Genomic DNA, 15,678 nt, shown 5'->3' with positions numbered 1-15,678 from the left:
AGACTCGGAGGCTTTTCCAAGCACGCCCGGGCTGCAGTTCCAGACCCGGAGCCCATGGCCCGTGCAGCAGGCTGCACCCCCACCTCCTCCTTGTCAGGGATCCATCCTTCCCTCAGCGTAGCTGATGCTTCTTCCCCAAGCTGGTTTGTGGCAGTCCTGGATCAGGAGAGAAGCTCCTTGCTGAGCAAGCCGGGCCAACCGTCTCCCAGCAACCCCATCAATCCCCTCTGCTGGGACCCGGCAGGAGCCTAGAACCCAGAGCTCCAGAGCTGATGCCTCTACGGGCCATCAGAGCTGAGAAACCAATGCCTTCAAAGGCTGGTGGATTTGCTGGAGGCAGAGAAAACAGATCTTGGCTGGGAAATGAGGAAGACAGAGCCCCAGGGAGCAGCTTCCAAAATAAAACAGATGAGAAAACGCAGCCAAGCCCCAGATATAATAAACCCCAGATAATTAACAAGCCGTCGCCGAGATAATCATAGGGAAATATATTTTTATTGCCGCACACATGCTCTTCTGTTTTATTTTTAAATAGTATATATTAGAATAGATCTTAGCTCTGAAAACCTGCAGTTTGGACTTTTTTTTTTTTTTCTGAGAGAAAGGTGCTGGGCAGCCCCAGCCCCTCTCCGGTCCTGTCTGAGCAAGGGTACCTGGGGAGACCTCCAGTAAATAGTGCGGGGCGGGGGGAATGGTGGGAGAGGGAAGGGAGGGGGAACAAGTCTCCTCACAAGCCCAGATCAGTTTTCTCTGGGGTTAGCATAATCCCCAGGCTTTACCTGGCCTTGGAGTCCTTGGGGGAACCCCGTTTTCCCTACATCCCAGTGTTCCCAGGATTTTCATCCCAACCAAAACTCACTCTCCTACATCCCCACCAGGAAAGTCTGGGAGAAACCTGTTTGTGCTTTGAGAAAACAAAAGGAAAGCACCCATCCCAGGGCCCCAGGGACCAGAAGGACTCAGCTGGGCCCCAAACTGTAAGCCTCGGGTGTCCTGAGGGGGGCCCAGCAGGGCCACCTGCCTCTCTCCCGCCCACCTGAGCCTGAGCTAGAGACCCCGGAATGGCTCTCGGCCCATGGCCAAGGGGCCACACGCCGAGGGAAGGGACGCTCCCTGATGCACGCCACCCTCTGGGACCAGGACTCTCCGGTCCTTCGAAGCAGAGGAAGATGATCGCAGCAGACAGGTCCTGCCCCGACCCCAGAGGCAGGATGGGGGCAACCCTGGCCCCTAAGCCTCCTTCACCCACAGTGAAAGGGCCGGGGGGGAAAGCTCAGAACCTGGACGGAGTAAGGCAGGCTGGGTAAGCACGAGCCGCAGAGCCCACGGCCCAAAGCAGGGGAAAGCACTTCTGCCCCACAGCCGGGGTGGAGGGAGGGCTTTGGCCACACAGGGGTGGTCAGAAGAGAAGTCAGCCTCGTCGACGCTTCTCTCCTTTGCCCAGCAGAAAAATACATTCTTAGCTTCTAGAAACAAAGATTCAAGACCTATAGCGAATGAGGTTTTCAACCCCAAGGATATAATCAGTGCTTCCCCTCCTCACACTCCCAGATTCAGGGGAGGGGCGTGCTGAGACAAAGCTGTCCAGACACCACAGCGTCAAGTCCGGCCGGGCGCCCGCCTCCGGGCTGATGCTTCTCGGCAGCCAAGGGGAAGCCAGACCAAGCCCTGGGCAGAAAGAGGAAGGGGACGTCGGGACCCCCGGGCAGCAGCATCTGCAAGTCAACAGTCCAGGCCGATGTTGGCCAAGAGCTCCTCCAGGACCTGCAGCCTCTGGCTGGCCTCCTCGATGGCGCTGTAGGTCTGCACGTTGCTTGTGATGTGGAAACGGATGTCGTCCACCAGGGGGATGGAGTCCGTCTCCTGCCGCTCCGCCACGGCCGCCGCCTCCTCCTTCACGGCCGCCACAAACTCCTCCCGTTCCACCAGCTGGAGAAGGGAAGAAGGGACAGAGTCTGGCCACAAGTCCTGGGGGAAGGGGGTGGGGGCAGACCCTGCACTCAGGGAAGCTCCATGTCTCCTACAGCCGGTGCTGAGCCTGCCACACCGGGACCCAAGTCCGGTTCCCCCCACCCTCACCGACCCCCAGCCTCGGCTCCCACCTTCTCGATGACCTTGGCCATGAACTCCGTGCACTGGTCCTCCAGCCGGGTCAGCTGGAACAGCTTAGCCACCTTCCAGACCCCGACCACGCTGTCCTCCTCCAGCACCTGAGCCAGGCTCCGGCCGCACAGCCGCTTCAGGCCGGGCAGCAGGTACATATCGGCCACACACAGCACATCGTAGGCGATGTCGGGGGACAGCTGCAGGGCAGACGGGGCGGCCTCCTGGGTGGGGACCCTCGTCTAGGACGCCCCCCCAGCGGGACCTCCGAAAGATCCCCCAAACCGGACCCCTCCAAACAGGGAGGAGGAAGCACTGCCTAACAGAACTGCTTCCCTGCTTTAACGGCAGAATGATGTCATGTTTTTTAGTATAGCATTCAAACCCTATAATCCGGCCCCTGGCTACCTGGTGAGACTTCTCTCAACCAATCAATAATCATTTATAAACAAAATACTATTTGTTACATTATGTATTTCATATATAACATAATAAATATAATAACCATTTATACCTACTATGTGCTAGGCACATGCCTTAGATTTAACCCCCCCAATTCAACATCAAGTACTGGAATTATAAAACCAAAAATAGCAAGTCTGTTCTCGTCCTCCCAAAGGACATTCCACTAAAGGCTTGGAGGCTGGTAGGGAAACAAGTACACAGATAATTCATTTCCAAACGTGGCCAAACCAAATCTAAAGTAATTTCAGAGAACAGGATCAACTGGAGAAACGAGGGAAGGGCTCAAACAGTTCTGAGGGGAGCTGGGTTTCCCAGAGGAAGAGCATTCCGGGGTGGGGTCTCCTTGTTCACAGCTCCCTGTGCTGGGGTGAGCGCTGACACAATCGCCCTCACCCAGAATGCCTTTCCTCCCCACAAAATAGCCCAGTTCTAGAATATAGTAGTAAAGGGATGGCCAAGCCAACTCCATCTCCCTGTAGGGTTATTCAACAAACAGGAGGAGGGAGCTCTATCCAGTTTGCTAGATGTCACTCATCTTATGGACTAGATAATAGGGCAGTCAGAGATGAACTTGGACTTGGTTGGACAATCAAACCCAGAGAGTTGGTCAACAACGGTTCTCCATCAACTTGGAGAGATGTCTCCATCTATGCTTGTTCTAACTTTGTCTTAAAAAAAATTAGCTAAAGGTAGAGATCAGTGGTTCTCAAAGTATGGTCTAGAGAATCCTGGGGATCTCTGAAACCCTTTTAGAGGATCTACAAATTCAAAAATAGTTTTTATTTCCAATATGGTAAATGTCTACAAATATAATCCGGATAAACAAAAACTCTTTGGAGAGATGCTCGATAATTTTTTCATAGGATAAAGATACTGAAAACAAAAGTTTGAGAACCACTGGTATAGATGGTTTGCCCATCCAAGCTTTAGATACACAGCTGGAAGGGATGGTAAACTCATTGGGCAACAGAATTAGGATCCAAAAAATTCATGACAGGCTAGAACACTGGGGGGCAGCAAAGCACAGTGGGAAGAACAGCGGGAGGCCCAGGAGCTGAGTTTATCCCCAGCTCTGCTATGGCTTATTAGCTGTATAACCACAGGTGAATGGCCTAACCTCTCTGAAACTGTTTCCTCATCTGTAACATGAAGAGGCTGGGCTGCTAAGGTTCTTTCCAGCTCTAGATCTATAATCTTATTATTAAGCAGCATCTAAGAAGAAGATATTTAAATTTTAATTTAAAAAAATGATGAAATTTAAATGTAAAGTAAAATGTAAACTTTTTACATGGATTTTTTACTCTTTTTTTCCCCCTTCTATCTGGGGTTGGGATAGGAGAGAGAGAAAATAAAAGCTTGTTCATTGAAAAGGACAATAACAATTTTTTTTAACCCACTAGAAGGTAAGTTTGTTGAAGAGAGAGATGGGCTTATTTTTGTAACCTTTGCCTAATACAGTGCTGAGCACAACTGAGGTGCTTAATAAATGTTGAATCAAACTGGATTCAGAAAATGATTTCACAAGAACAAGATGAGAGCAGCCCAGCTAAAGAGCAGAAGCTCATCTGAAGGAAAGCTGGGGCTTTCTTGGGAGCTTGGTGATGAGGCACCCAGAGAATTAAGGCTTTCTTAGGCTGTAGCTTCCAAGTGAGGGAAGGGACAAACATTCTAGGCTCCTGAGCTGTGGTCAGAATACGCTGAGAGGCCAGTTCTCTATCCTGAGGGCTACATTTTAGGAAAGATGTCAGTAATGGAGAGAATGTCCAGCAGAGGGCAGAGAGGACAACGATGGGTTTCACTCAGACTGGCTGAAAGAACCAGGAGTATTTAGCTTGATGGCACAATTCCTAAGAGTCAGAACTCTCCCAAAGTGCCATGAGCTGCTGTAGAGGTAGTGAGCACCCCATCCCCAAAGTGTTTCGAGCAAAGGGTGGATGGTCACTTGTTGGAGATGCTGTGGTTTGGCTCAGAGTTTGTCACTCAGGAATGGTCCGGCTCTGCCTCAAAGTCTAGTGTGAACATCCATTCTCCCCTACGAGCACTATCTGCCCCCCACAGAGGGTCCGTCTCCTGTTACACACCCAGTATGTCTGCTCTGCTCCCGCCCCCAGCCAGGTACCAACCTACTTGCACAAGGGGAGGACCTCGTATTCGTTTTGTCTCCTTCCCCACACTCAGCTAGCGGGCGTCCCAAACCCAGCCTGGGGGGAATGAAATAAATGCCTACAGAATGGGGGGCCTGACCTCTGTGTCATCACTGTACACGTAGTACAGCACGCGGGTGAAGATGTCAGGGGAGATGCCATGCAGGGTGACCGCAGGGAGGCCGGGAGAAGCTGCCAGCTCTTCACTCTCGCTGAAATGGTCATCCAGCAAGGCCCGAAAGTAGTCACTGCGGCCACAGAAGAAGGCCTAGGGAAGCGAGGAGGGGGAGGGGTCAGGGGACCCCCATCACGCGACCACAGGACCACAGACTGGGAGCTAGCAGGTGCCCCGGAGGGTACCCGGTCCAACAGGTGACCGTCGGAGGCTGGGACCTCCTGCTGCCCAGGCCAGCTCTTTCCCCCACACTGCCTGTATTTATCCCTAAGGGTCCGGGTCTTTTCTCCAAGGTCTTCACCAAAACTCCAACCTTGGCCTCTTCCCCGCGTACCACCCACCTAATGTCAGGGAGCCTGCGTAAAGGGTCTGGGAACAGGCAAGCTCTGCAAGACCTAACGAGGTGAGGTCAAGGAAGAGAAGGAGCAGGACAGTGAAGGACTGGGAGGCAGGGACAGGTCTTGGAAACTGGGATAGGGTGAGATCTAGAGAGGGCTAATAAACACTTGGGGGACCCAATCCAGGGCAGGCACCTTGTGGCATAAGAAGTTGTAATCTCCCACACGAAAGCAGACGTCAGGGCAGCTGCTAAAATTGTCGGTGCTGTCAAAAGGTAACTCTCCGAAGCCCACCTGAGGAATCAAGAAGGAGGCTGGGATTGCAGCCTGGAGCCCCTGCCTGCTGAGGTCCCAACACCAGCCCCAGAATAAAGAAGTCGGGACACGTTCGGAAGCAGCACTACCCTAGACATCCCACCCTCAGGCTTTGGGAAGGGGCCTGGACTCACCCGGAGCTCTGGAGGCAAGGCACAGTCTGCCAGCAGCGCCAGGTCTTCCCGGAGCCGGCAGTCGGCAGGGGGGGGCTCGATGGTCAGCACCTTCACACAGGTCCCCGGCTTCGAGGCCACTGCCAAGCAAGAGCACAGCTTCCTTCTGTTTCTATCCCCAGCTTAGCTGCCACACGGCCTGATCCGGCACCACCCCAGGCCTGCGGGCTTCCCGGAGCGGCCGAAGGGACTCACCAAACTCGTAGGCCTTTTTGCACTTGGTCTCCAGGCCGGTGATGAGCTCCTGCAGCTGACACTGCTTGGCCAGCCTCTTACAGTCACTCACGTGCTCCACATCAATGTCCAGGCGACCTGCGGGGAGAGGAGCCGGCCGGCGTTCAGAGGGACACAGTCAGGCAGGATGTGGGGGCAAAGCTCAGAACAGAAGGGCTCCTGGCCTCTTCTCTAGCTGAACAACAGGAGGCTGTACAGCGACCTGCCTCTGTCTCCTCATCAGTAAATCTCAGAGACTCAGAGTTGCCAGAAGTAGGGAAAAGTTTGGTCAGGACTTGTCTCTGATCCCCCTACTAGGAAACCGAGTCATCTAGGATAGAGAGATGCGACCCACCTGGAGGGACCACAGCCACAAACATGCCCAGGACACTGTGGGTAAGGGACTGCATGAGTGCAGGGAACCTCTTCTCAACGCAAAAACTTACTCAGGGTTAAGGAGGCGGGGCAGACCATCAAACTGAACTCTGTTCTCAAGCCAACTGTCCCCTAAGGGACTCTGTCCTAATCCCCAAATGCTCACAGCTGAAGGCTAAAGTTACCAAGTACTTTGGAATGAGTTCTGACTGTTGCCCATCTCTTAAACGGGCTATGGACAGAAATGAACTGATCGCTAGGAGATAAATGAGTTCCGTCCACCCCACCACGGCCACCCCAGCTCTGCCAATCACCAGCCCCCAGGAGAGGGGCCACCTGTGTAGAGATACTGCAGAAGGGAGCCGAAGGCCATGGGATTGATCTGTGGAAAAAAAGGAAAAGTCAGAGCACCATGGGAGCTCAGAGTTCCCCTTCCCCTCCCTTGGGAAGGACACCTTATATTTCCTCAGTATCCCCTCTCCAAAGGCCAGACTGACAGTTCCCCTGCTGTTCAACATCAAAGCCTTGGTGGGGTGGAGACAGTGGGGGCAGGAAAGGAGCCCAGGATCCCTCAGAAAGGAGACGTCCACCCAGGACAGACCATGTGACTTCCTATTCCTGAGTGTCTGGGATCTAGGGGCAGCCTCCTTCGGGGCCCAGAGGTTGAGTTCTCAAGGCCATGGCCCAGGACATACCAGTGGGTGTTTGAGAGCAATCACACTTTTCCCCTTCCACTTGGTATCAAACATGTTGGCAAAGTAGCTGCTTCGGGCACTGAGGATGCATCGGTGGGCACAGAAGGATTTCCCATGGACGATGAACACGATGTCACTCTGGTAGCCTTGCTCCAGGAGCCTGGGGGGAGGGGGCTGGGTGGGCAGGGGCACGGAGGGGGAGGGGGCCATGGGCCATGAGGGGGAAGTGGCTATGATCTCCCCCACCCCTTCCTGTCCGCTCCTCAGGCCCCAAGCCCTGCAGGTCCCTCTTTTCAGAGCCAGGACCCAAGATTTATAAACAGGACAGCAACTGGAGGAAGCTTATCTCCCCCAAACACTCCCAAGCCCATGAGTTGGCTCTTTTTGAGTCTGTACAGCTTAGTCTCTGATATGAGGGGAAATGATACTCAAATTTCCAATTTTATGCCTTGAAAGGATATCTAGGAAAAAATCTCAAGTTGGTGTGGGGACGTCTGCCATTCTTTGGCCTCCTCATAGCCATGGGAAATGGCCCGATGAGCTTTGGCCCAAAGATGGTTCTGAGGCAAAAAGGAGGCCCCCTAAAATGCCCAAATGGGCGTAATTTCCTCCTCCTCCTCTGTCCTAGAGAAGGGAGAAAGGCGCCCGCAGCCCTAGGCCCTCCGCCAGCCCCTCACCGCTGCAGGAAGTCATCATAATAATCCCTCTGCATTCGAGTGGAGGTGATCTGCTTGTAATCCTTCAGCTCGCGACGGATGGTATCGCTCAGCGCCCCATACAGGCAGCGCTCCCCGTCAAAAGTGTTAGCTTCACACCTGGCACCTGAGGGATGAGGCAAAATGAGCACAGCCTGCTCTTCCTGCCCTCTGCCCAACCAACCCCAGTCCCTGGCCCCACTCTAGACCCTTCCAGCCCAGCCAAGGCTCCCTGGGGCCTTATCCTTTCTCAGCCCTTCTGTGGGGGTCCAGACATAAATGCCATGTGCTCCAACAAGCCCCAAATGGAGTTTTTACAGGGTGAGGAGGAGGTGGTGCCATCAGGATTTAGGCTAAAGCAAAAGGCAGGACTCATACAGCTGGACAGTTCCCCAGGGCATGGCCCCAGGCTGGCAGGAGAAGGACAGAGAAAGATCTCCAGCATCTGGGTCCAACCCACCTCAAAGGGTCTGACTCCCCCCAGGGAGTGCTTGTGCGCACGTGCACACACACACGCGCACACACACACACACACACATGTCTTCCTGTCCTTACCATTGGCCAGGAGATAACGTACTAGCTCCTCATGTCCACACAAGCAGGCATAATATCTGTGAGGAAAAAAAAATCCACTCTGCAGAGCTCATTATAGCACATTCTGCCCCTCCTTTCCTCATATTGGGGCAAAAAGGTATTAATAAGGTAGTGGAATGAGCAGGAGCTGCCTCCGGGAGGCCAGAGTTCAGATCCAACTCTCCCACTGACGAGGCTGGGTAGCGGTCTTCCCAGCTCTCAAATGAGGTGGGGGAAAGGGAGGGAACATCACACTTAAATAACTTGCCTCCCAACTGTTACACACACAGCCTTTAAAGGGCTCTAGAAATCAAATCACACCCACGGCCAGCCCCCTCCTCAAGAACCCAGCTTTTAGCTCGGCCTCCCATCCTTCTTCCCCAAAGCATGCTTCTTCCTTACTCACTGAACTCTAATGGTTTCCTATTGCCTCAAGCACAAAAGAGGAACTATAATTACCCTTTAAGCCCTACAAACTTGACCCCAATCTATCTTTCCATTCCAACAGCCATTCCTTCTTCTCCCGCTCTCTCTGCAATCCAGCCTTATCAGCCTTCACTCTGTTCCCAGGGTATGAGATTTCATCTCTCAATTCCATACCTTGCTATTGGCCATCTTGCCAAGTCTTCCTCTACTTCAAACCACCTTTCCTTTTCTTTTAAGACACTGCTCTAGCACCTCCCACCACCCACTACCCACTAGTGCCTTTCTTCCCTTATACAACATTGTATAAATCTTTATTTATTCACCTTCCATTTGTGCTGGGTATATTTATATATGCCTGATGAGAATATCAGATCTTTAGAGTACAGCTTGTCTCATTCTCTGTATTCATCCTCATTACCTCCCTTTAATAAATGCTCAATGATTGACTGATATGAGATTGGGGGATTCTTCCCCCCTAAGGGAAGTGGAGATACTCACAGAGGGGTACTGTCCCATTTGTCCCGGACATTGATCTCCACATCTCTCTGCTCCAGAAGGTACCTGAGTGGAAAGAAGAAAGCAAAGAGTGATTAATGCCTCCTCAGTGGAAGTCATCCATCCCCTAAAGGAGAAAAGGAACTCTACTGATCCATGAGACTGGGGGGCAGAGTGGGGGAGGCTCAATGCAGAATGACTAGAGAAGAGGCCTCTTCTCACAGGACACATAATGGCCATGGGAACAGAAAAGATGGATGTAGATAAGAGCAAGATCCTGAAGGAAGAATCTACAAGATTCGATGACTGATTAGCTATGAAGGACAAGAAAAAAGAAAGTGAACCAAAGGACAGAAATAGGGAAGTTGGAAGGAAGAGCTGATTTTATAAGATAAGTTAAGCCTGATTTGAGAAACGCTGAACTTACAATCCTAGCAGAATGCTGAGTAGGAAATTCTCAGAAGTTAATTGGAAAAAAAAGAGGCCTGAAATGCAGGGGAGAAGATGGTGTGGGAGACAAAGTTATAATAAGAGCTGCAGAATGGTTAGAACCCCCAGTGAGGGAGGGGAAGGGCCTCAGGATCAGGAAATCCTAGACACAAATCCTGCAAAGACATATCCTGCATATTATTCTGGACAGGTCACTTCCCATGTCAGTGACCCCAGCAAGGCTTCAGGTTCCCATTAGAAGCTTCTTCAAAAACTAAAATCACAAGTGTGCCAAAAAGGATAACAGCAATTGAGATTTCAGAGGCCCCCTGAGACAGAGGCATCAAGCACAGAGCCTACTCTTGCCCTAACCAGATGCTGGGAAATATTTAACAAAATAATTAAAAGTACAATATAAAACAATAAAATAAAGTAGACATTATTAACATGTGGTTTGCTCATTTAATATGCGGCCTGAAGGGATCCTCATATATATTTTAGTGGCCCCAGTTCTATGAGAAATTGATACTCCTGCTTTAAGGTATGAAGCAGGCTTCAAGGGGCAGCTAAGTGGCACAGTGGATAGAGCACCAGTCTTCTAATCAGGAGGCTCTGAATTCAAATGAGGCCTCAGACTCTTAATACTTCCTAGCTGTGTGACCCAGGGCAAATCACTTAATCCCAATTGCCTCAGGAAAAAAAAAAAAAAAAACAACAACAACAACAACAACAACAACAGACTTCAAGGTATTCCAGTGGCTATTATTGTTTGCAGGTGAGGAAACTGAGGTTTGGAAAAATTAAATGTCTGGATTCTGTTTGATCTGGGGCCTTCCCAGCTTCTGAGTCTGAAATCTTTTCCCCACACAATGCTGTCTCATTTTCTCTCTATTGCCTCAATATCATTACCAGTTACTATACAGTTATCTATATACAGGTGAGAACTGAAACGAGAGGAAATAGAAGCATCAAGTCAAGGAATCCAGAGACAGAAGTGGACAAAGGAAGCCAAAGGCTGAGGGACAGGAAGCCAGGAAAGCAAATGAAATAGCAAATGATAACTGGGAGACCAGGTGAGTGTAGTTAAGACGCAGGAGCAATAGTTTCAAGAAGAATGCATCAATGAAACTGGAAAGTATGGGATGAGGAGACCTGAGAAAAGGCAATAAGTCCAGGGATTGCAAAGTGGGTTGGTGGTCACTGGTGCCATGAAAATAGTCCTAAGACACAGTGGTAAGTGTACTCTTACCAGGAGTAAGAGTAAGAAAAAAAAGTGAATAGAAGCAAAGCATGTACTTCTATTTCTTAAGAAATCTGGTGGAATATATTGTATCTAGGATATACTGCGACATATTTAACATGTAAAGGACTGCTTGCCATAGGGGGTGGAGGGAGAGAGCGGAAAAATCGGAACAGAAGTGATGCAAGGGATAATGTTGTAAAAAATTACCCTGGCATGGGTTCTGTCAATAAAAAGGTATTATAATAAAAAAAATTAAATTTAATTTAAAAAAAAGAAATCTGGTGGAGACTAAAAAGGAATACCAAAAAGGAGAGCAGCAGGGAGTAAAGACTTTTTTTTTTCATTATAGAGACTTGGGATAGTTTGGAGAAAGAAGTCAGTGGACAGGGAGTGACTGGATTTGCTAGAAGGAGAGAAATAGCTGACAGAACCGACTCAGAAGAGGGAGAGACAGAAGCAGGACAGGAACATGAGGTTCAAAAATGGGTCCCTAAGGCAAGAAAGATAAATATGCTAGGAGGCAAGGAAATGAAGTCCAGAGCAATGATCATTTTCTCTTAGGGAAGCAAGAGAGGAAATCATTTGCATATCAGCCAAAATTTCTCCTGGGGGAATAGTGCATTAGGCACCCCTTCCCCCAACCCCAGGCTCCCAGTTTGGGATACTCCATGTCCCTAGATCCTTAGCAGTGAACCAAGGAGGCTTCCTGTGAGAAGGTAGCGTTGTCTGGGGTAGAGAGTCCCAGTTTGGGATAGTCCATCTTCCTAGATCCTTAGCAGTGAATAAGGAAGCTTCCTATGAAGAGAAGACGGCTTAGCCTGGCTTAGAGCTACCAAAGAAGTAGGGTTTTCATACATGAGGATGATCCCACTGTACAAGACCTCGGACTGCCAGCTGATGCACCAGGGTGAAAGATCTCCTCTGGGGCCTCTCCTACTTAAGTTCGGAACACTACCCTCTCCCATCCCCCCAAAGAGAGGCCTTCTTGCTCTGCGACCAAAAGGCCTATCTCAGGTCCCAGAGCTCTCCCACCAGATACATAACCCCTTCAATTCCCCAGGAATTGGGTCCCTCTTAGAAAGAACGTTTTAGAAATCTGGCCCAACCTCAGGCTGGAGAGGCTCTGCCTTGATTCTACCTGGCTCATACAAGCGGGTATGCCTGCGGTAGACAGGGCACTAATGGACCTTCTTAGAAGGACCTCCTTCGAGGTCTGCCCAGTGTCAGGTTTAGAGGTGCTGCCGGGAATCTACCTGGCTCATGCAGGTGGGTATACTTGCAGAGGACAGGGCATTAATGGCAAAGTCAGAGAAAGAACAGACTTCTGGGGCTCCTTGGGTCAGTTTCATGCAGTGCTCTGAGAGGCCAGCAGAGGGAGGAAGGAAACAAGATAGTTCTGATGGTGGATCTCACCTTTATATAGGCCTAATTCTCAGGATATATGAGGTGGTCACCTCTATTAGTTGCATAAATTGGGCTCTGAATTCCCTTATAGGATAACACATCTTTCTCCCTCCCCAAAGACAAGAAACAGAAGTGGAGGGCAGGAATTTGGCCGGGGATCTCATCCCCTGTCGGCCCCTCCTCCTTCTCTTCCCCCCTCCTCCCCCCCCCCCCCCATCATTTACTCTCCTGCTTACAAACACACTGGGCTATCAAGATGCCCTCGTCTTGGCTCTGGGGAAGAATACAGCCCATGATCCTCTTTGCCTCCATGGAGAGCAATACTGCTATGGTGAGGACCCTCAGGAACTACTAGTGTGCCCCTCACCCCTATTCTTCAGTGTTGGCTTTGCACCCCCAAACTCCAGGGCACAGCCAAAAGGAATTCTGAGACCCCCCCTCCATATTCCTCAGTCCTTTCTCAGCATCCACGCCGCCTTACGATGTCACCCTCCTTCCCAAAGCTCCTAGAACATACAATCCCTGAAACTCTCCAGTGCTCCTCCCTCGCCCCACCTCCCCGCATCTCTTCACCTTTCCCCTCCCCACCTTCCCTCTGCATAGTCTTCCTCCTCCTCGCCACACTTCTGCCCAGTCCTGGCTCCCCAGATCTCTGCACGCCTCTCCCCGTCCCCAAACCACTCTCTCTAAATATCCCCCCTTCTCCCTCCCTCGGCGCGTCATCCGCCTTCTCCGTGCACCAGCTTCCATCACACACCTGATCCCATCCCCCATCGCCCTCATTCCTCCACATCTCCCATCCCCCACGTCTCCCAATCTTTGCACACTTCCTCTCATCGCGCACAGTCCCTCGCCCTATCCCATCCCCTATCCCCCCTTTTCCCATCCTCCAGTCATTGCAGACCTGCCTCGCCCCCACCTTCCCCTCCCCCGCTCCCCCAGACCCCCGGCCTCCCTCACCGGACTCGGCATACGTCTCCTTTCTTGCAGCTGATAAAGAGATCGCTGGTGTCCATGGCCCGGAGCGCTCATGACCCGGTGGGTTCGGGCTCGGCGGGGGTTCGGGGAGACTCTGGCGGCGGCGAAGGCGGCGGCGGCCCTTCCCTTTTCCCGGCCCTTCCTCGTCCCAGTCCCGGGGCGGATGTAAACACTGCAGGCCCCAAGGCCCGGCTCCGCCCCCGGGGCGGGGCGGCCGCTGCGGCTGCTGGGGCCCGAGGACCAACGACCCACTGCCCGCACGCCGGGTTCTAGGTGTGGGGAGCCCCGCCGCCGTCGGGTTCTAGAGCGGTCGCTGCGGCAGCGTTCTAGGCTGCGCGGCCTGGGCCGGAAGGGAAGCCCCAGCCTCCACGAGATTTTAAGCTCCTTTCCTAAGGATAGGAGCAGGACTGCTAGACGTGTTGCCAGAGGACTCGGGTTCGAATTTGGGCTCCTCCAATTTACTGAACCTCTCTGGGCCTGCTAACACGCCTATGATAGTGAAAGCGATCACCTTTGTGGTCCCTTCCAGCTCCCAATCCACAGTCCCCCGATCCCTGGGGGGCCTCGGCCAAAGCACTGGCCTAAGACACAGGGACTAAGCTTTAAGGCTATAACGCTGAATTTAACTGCACGTCTTAGGGAATTGTTTTTTGCGGCTATTTTGTATCCTTCCTCGGAGGACGGAGTGTGCTTAATAAGTGTTTATTGTTGCTATCTTGTATCTCATCCACTTCCTAATATAGCCTTTGTCCTAGGTAGACACTTAATGAATGATTCATTCTACAAAGATACAAGACCTTCCCCTTCCCACCATCTCTTTCTAGTGCTGAGAACTTATCTAACCTCGGGCCTGGGGCCAGAGGTCATGGGGTTCTCAGAAGGCGGACTTTGGCCACCTGAGGACTTAACCTGGGTATGGGATTGACATTTGGTTTTAGAGGTCCTCTTCCCCTTCGCATTTAAAGGGCCGCAGGCTCTGCTGGTTTCAACTAATTCCTTCCAGGGTATTTATTACCCATTCCCCAGCCACTAAAAGGACCCCAAAGTGGGAGGTCTCAAAGGAATCAATCTCTAATTGATAGAGAGCCAGGACAGTCAAGTTAAGCTCATTCATAGAATGTTAGAGCTGAAAGGATCTTTAGAGATTATCTAGCCCAAACAAACAAACAAACAAACAAAACATTTTCTATATGAGGGAACTCAGAGCAAGAAAGCTAAAACGGTGTGTCCAAAATGGAACAGTTGATGGGTGGTGAAGCTGCAGTCAGTCTATATGCTTTCTATCATAATACAGAGTGTTAGGGAGCTCCATACTCTATGGCCAGGATCCTCAAATTATACTTTGTTGGCCAGCTTTAAGGATGGTAGGATAAAGGTGACTGCAACAAAATACCTGGTGAAGGTTCAGGAAAGGCTACTGACATATCAGAGCCACTTTAGACACACTTGTCCATGTTGTGGGTATGTCTGTACTAGGTAATCTTTGGTGACCTTAAAGAAGGTTCAGGGTCTGGCCATGCTACAACAAAGCAAGCTTCTGAGGTTGACCTCCAGCAAAGGCCTGATTTGGTGGTTTAGGGGTAAAATGGGGACAGTTGGAAGTGCTGAGGCCTTCCTTAGCTCTCTAGCTGAGAGAGGCTGCAAGGAGATGAGGCAAAGAATCAGAATTGAAGCTGGGAGTCATCTGGTATCTGGTCCAACTTGGACCCATTGTGAAATGGTCAGTCAGTCACCTAGATTCTCTTTAGAGCTCTCCCAACCTCCCAAGCCAGCTTGATCCAATTTGGGATGTTCTTCCTGGCATTGCCACTTCTGCCTTATTATAATTAGTCCTTCTGGGACCAATTCCCACAGGACAGCCCTTCAAATACCTCATGATAACTATCCTGTTCCCCTGAGACTTCTCCAAGATAAGCAGTCACAGTTCCTTCAGGTAAGGCTTGCTCTCTTTTGGGCACTCTCTACCTTATCAATCAAGCACTTAATGTGGGCTATGCACTTCCAGAAGCATTGAGGATACAAAAAGTCCTTGCCTTCAAGGAGCTTACAACAATATCATTGTTAAAACTGGTACTTGGGACTGAACACATTGTTCCAGCTGTTATCTGAACAGAACAGAGGGCAGAGAGATTATCATCTTTATATTCTAAATATATGGAAAACAAGCTCACATTAGAATTTTTGTTTTTGTTTTTTTGGGCTTCTGCATCATACTGCTGACTCACATTGAATTTAAAGGCCACGAGAACCTCAAAACTTCTTAGAAATAATTGTCCTACTATGCCTCCTTCCCATCCCTCTCCCTTCCTCATCCTATTTTTGAGGTTGATTTTTGTTTAACCCAAGTATATACATTCATCTCTATTGAATTTCATCTCATTGGATTCAATCCAATATTCTCATCTCTTAAAATCTTTTTAGATTCTGTTTCTCTGACTG

The 15,678-nt window shown here is 50.7% G+C and overlaps 1 protein-coding gene across 1 annotated transcript; it reads right to left on the bottom strand.

Moving 5' to 3' along the window:
* Positions 1–476: 476 nt before the first annotated feature.
* ABTB1 (ankyrin repeat and BTB domain containing 1) lies at positions 477–13,492 on the bottom strand. Its single transcript, XM_051983232.1, has 12 exons — positions 13,222–13,492; positions 9,189–9,251; positions 8,247–8,302; positions 7,674–7,818; positions 6,997–7,156; positions 6,638–6,683; positions 5,909–6,025; positions 5,675–5,793; positions 5,421–5,519; positions 4,813–4,980; positions 2,103–2,303; positions 477–1,929 (listed from the first exon to the last, which is right to left on the bottom strand). Exons 1-12 carry the CDS (start codon positions 13,275–13,277, stop codon positions 1,723–1,725), a joined length of 1,437 nt encoding a protein of 478 aa, XP_051839192.1. The 5' UTR covers positions 13,278–13,492; the 3' UTR covers positions 477–1,722.
* Between the last annotated feature and the right edge of the window lie 2,186 nt (positions 13,493–15,678).

The sequence above is a fragment of the Antechinus flavipes genome, chromosome 1, assembly GCF_016432865.1.
Source record: "Antechinus flavipes isolate AdamAnt ecotype Samford, QLD, Australia chromosome 1, AdamAnt_v2, whole genome shotgun sequence".
Taxonomy (NCBI): domain Eukaryota; kingdom Metazoa; phylum Chordata; class Mammalia; order Dasyuromorphia; family Dasyuridae; genus Antechinus; species Antechinus flavipes.
This window is presented reverse-complemented; position numbering and strand designations above follow the sequence as displayed.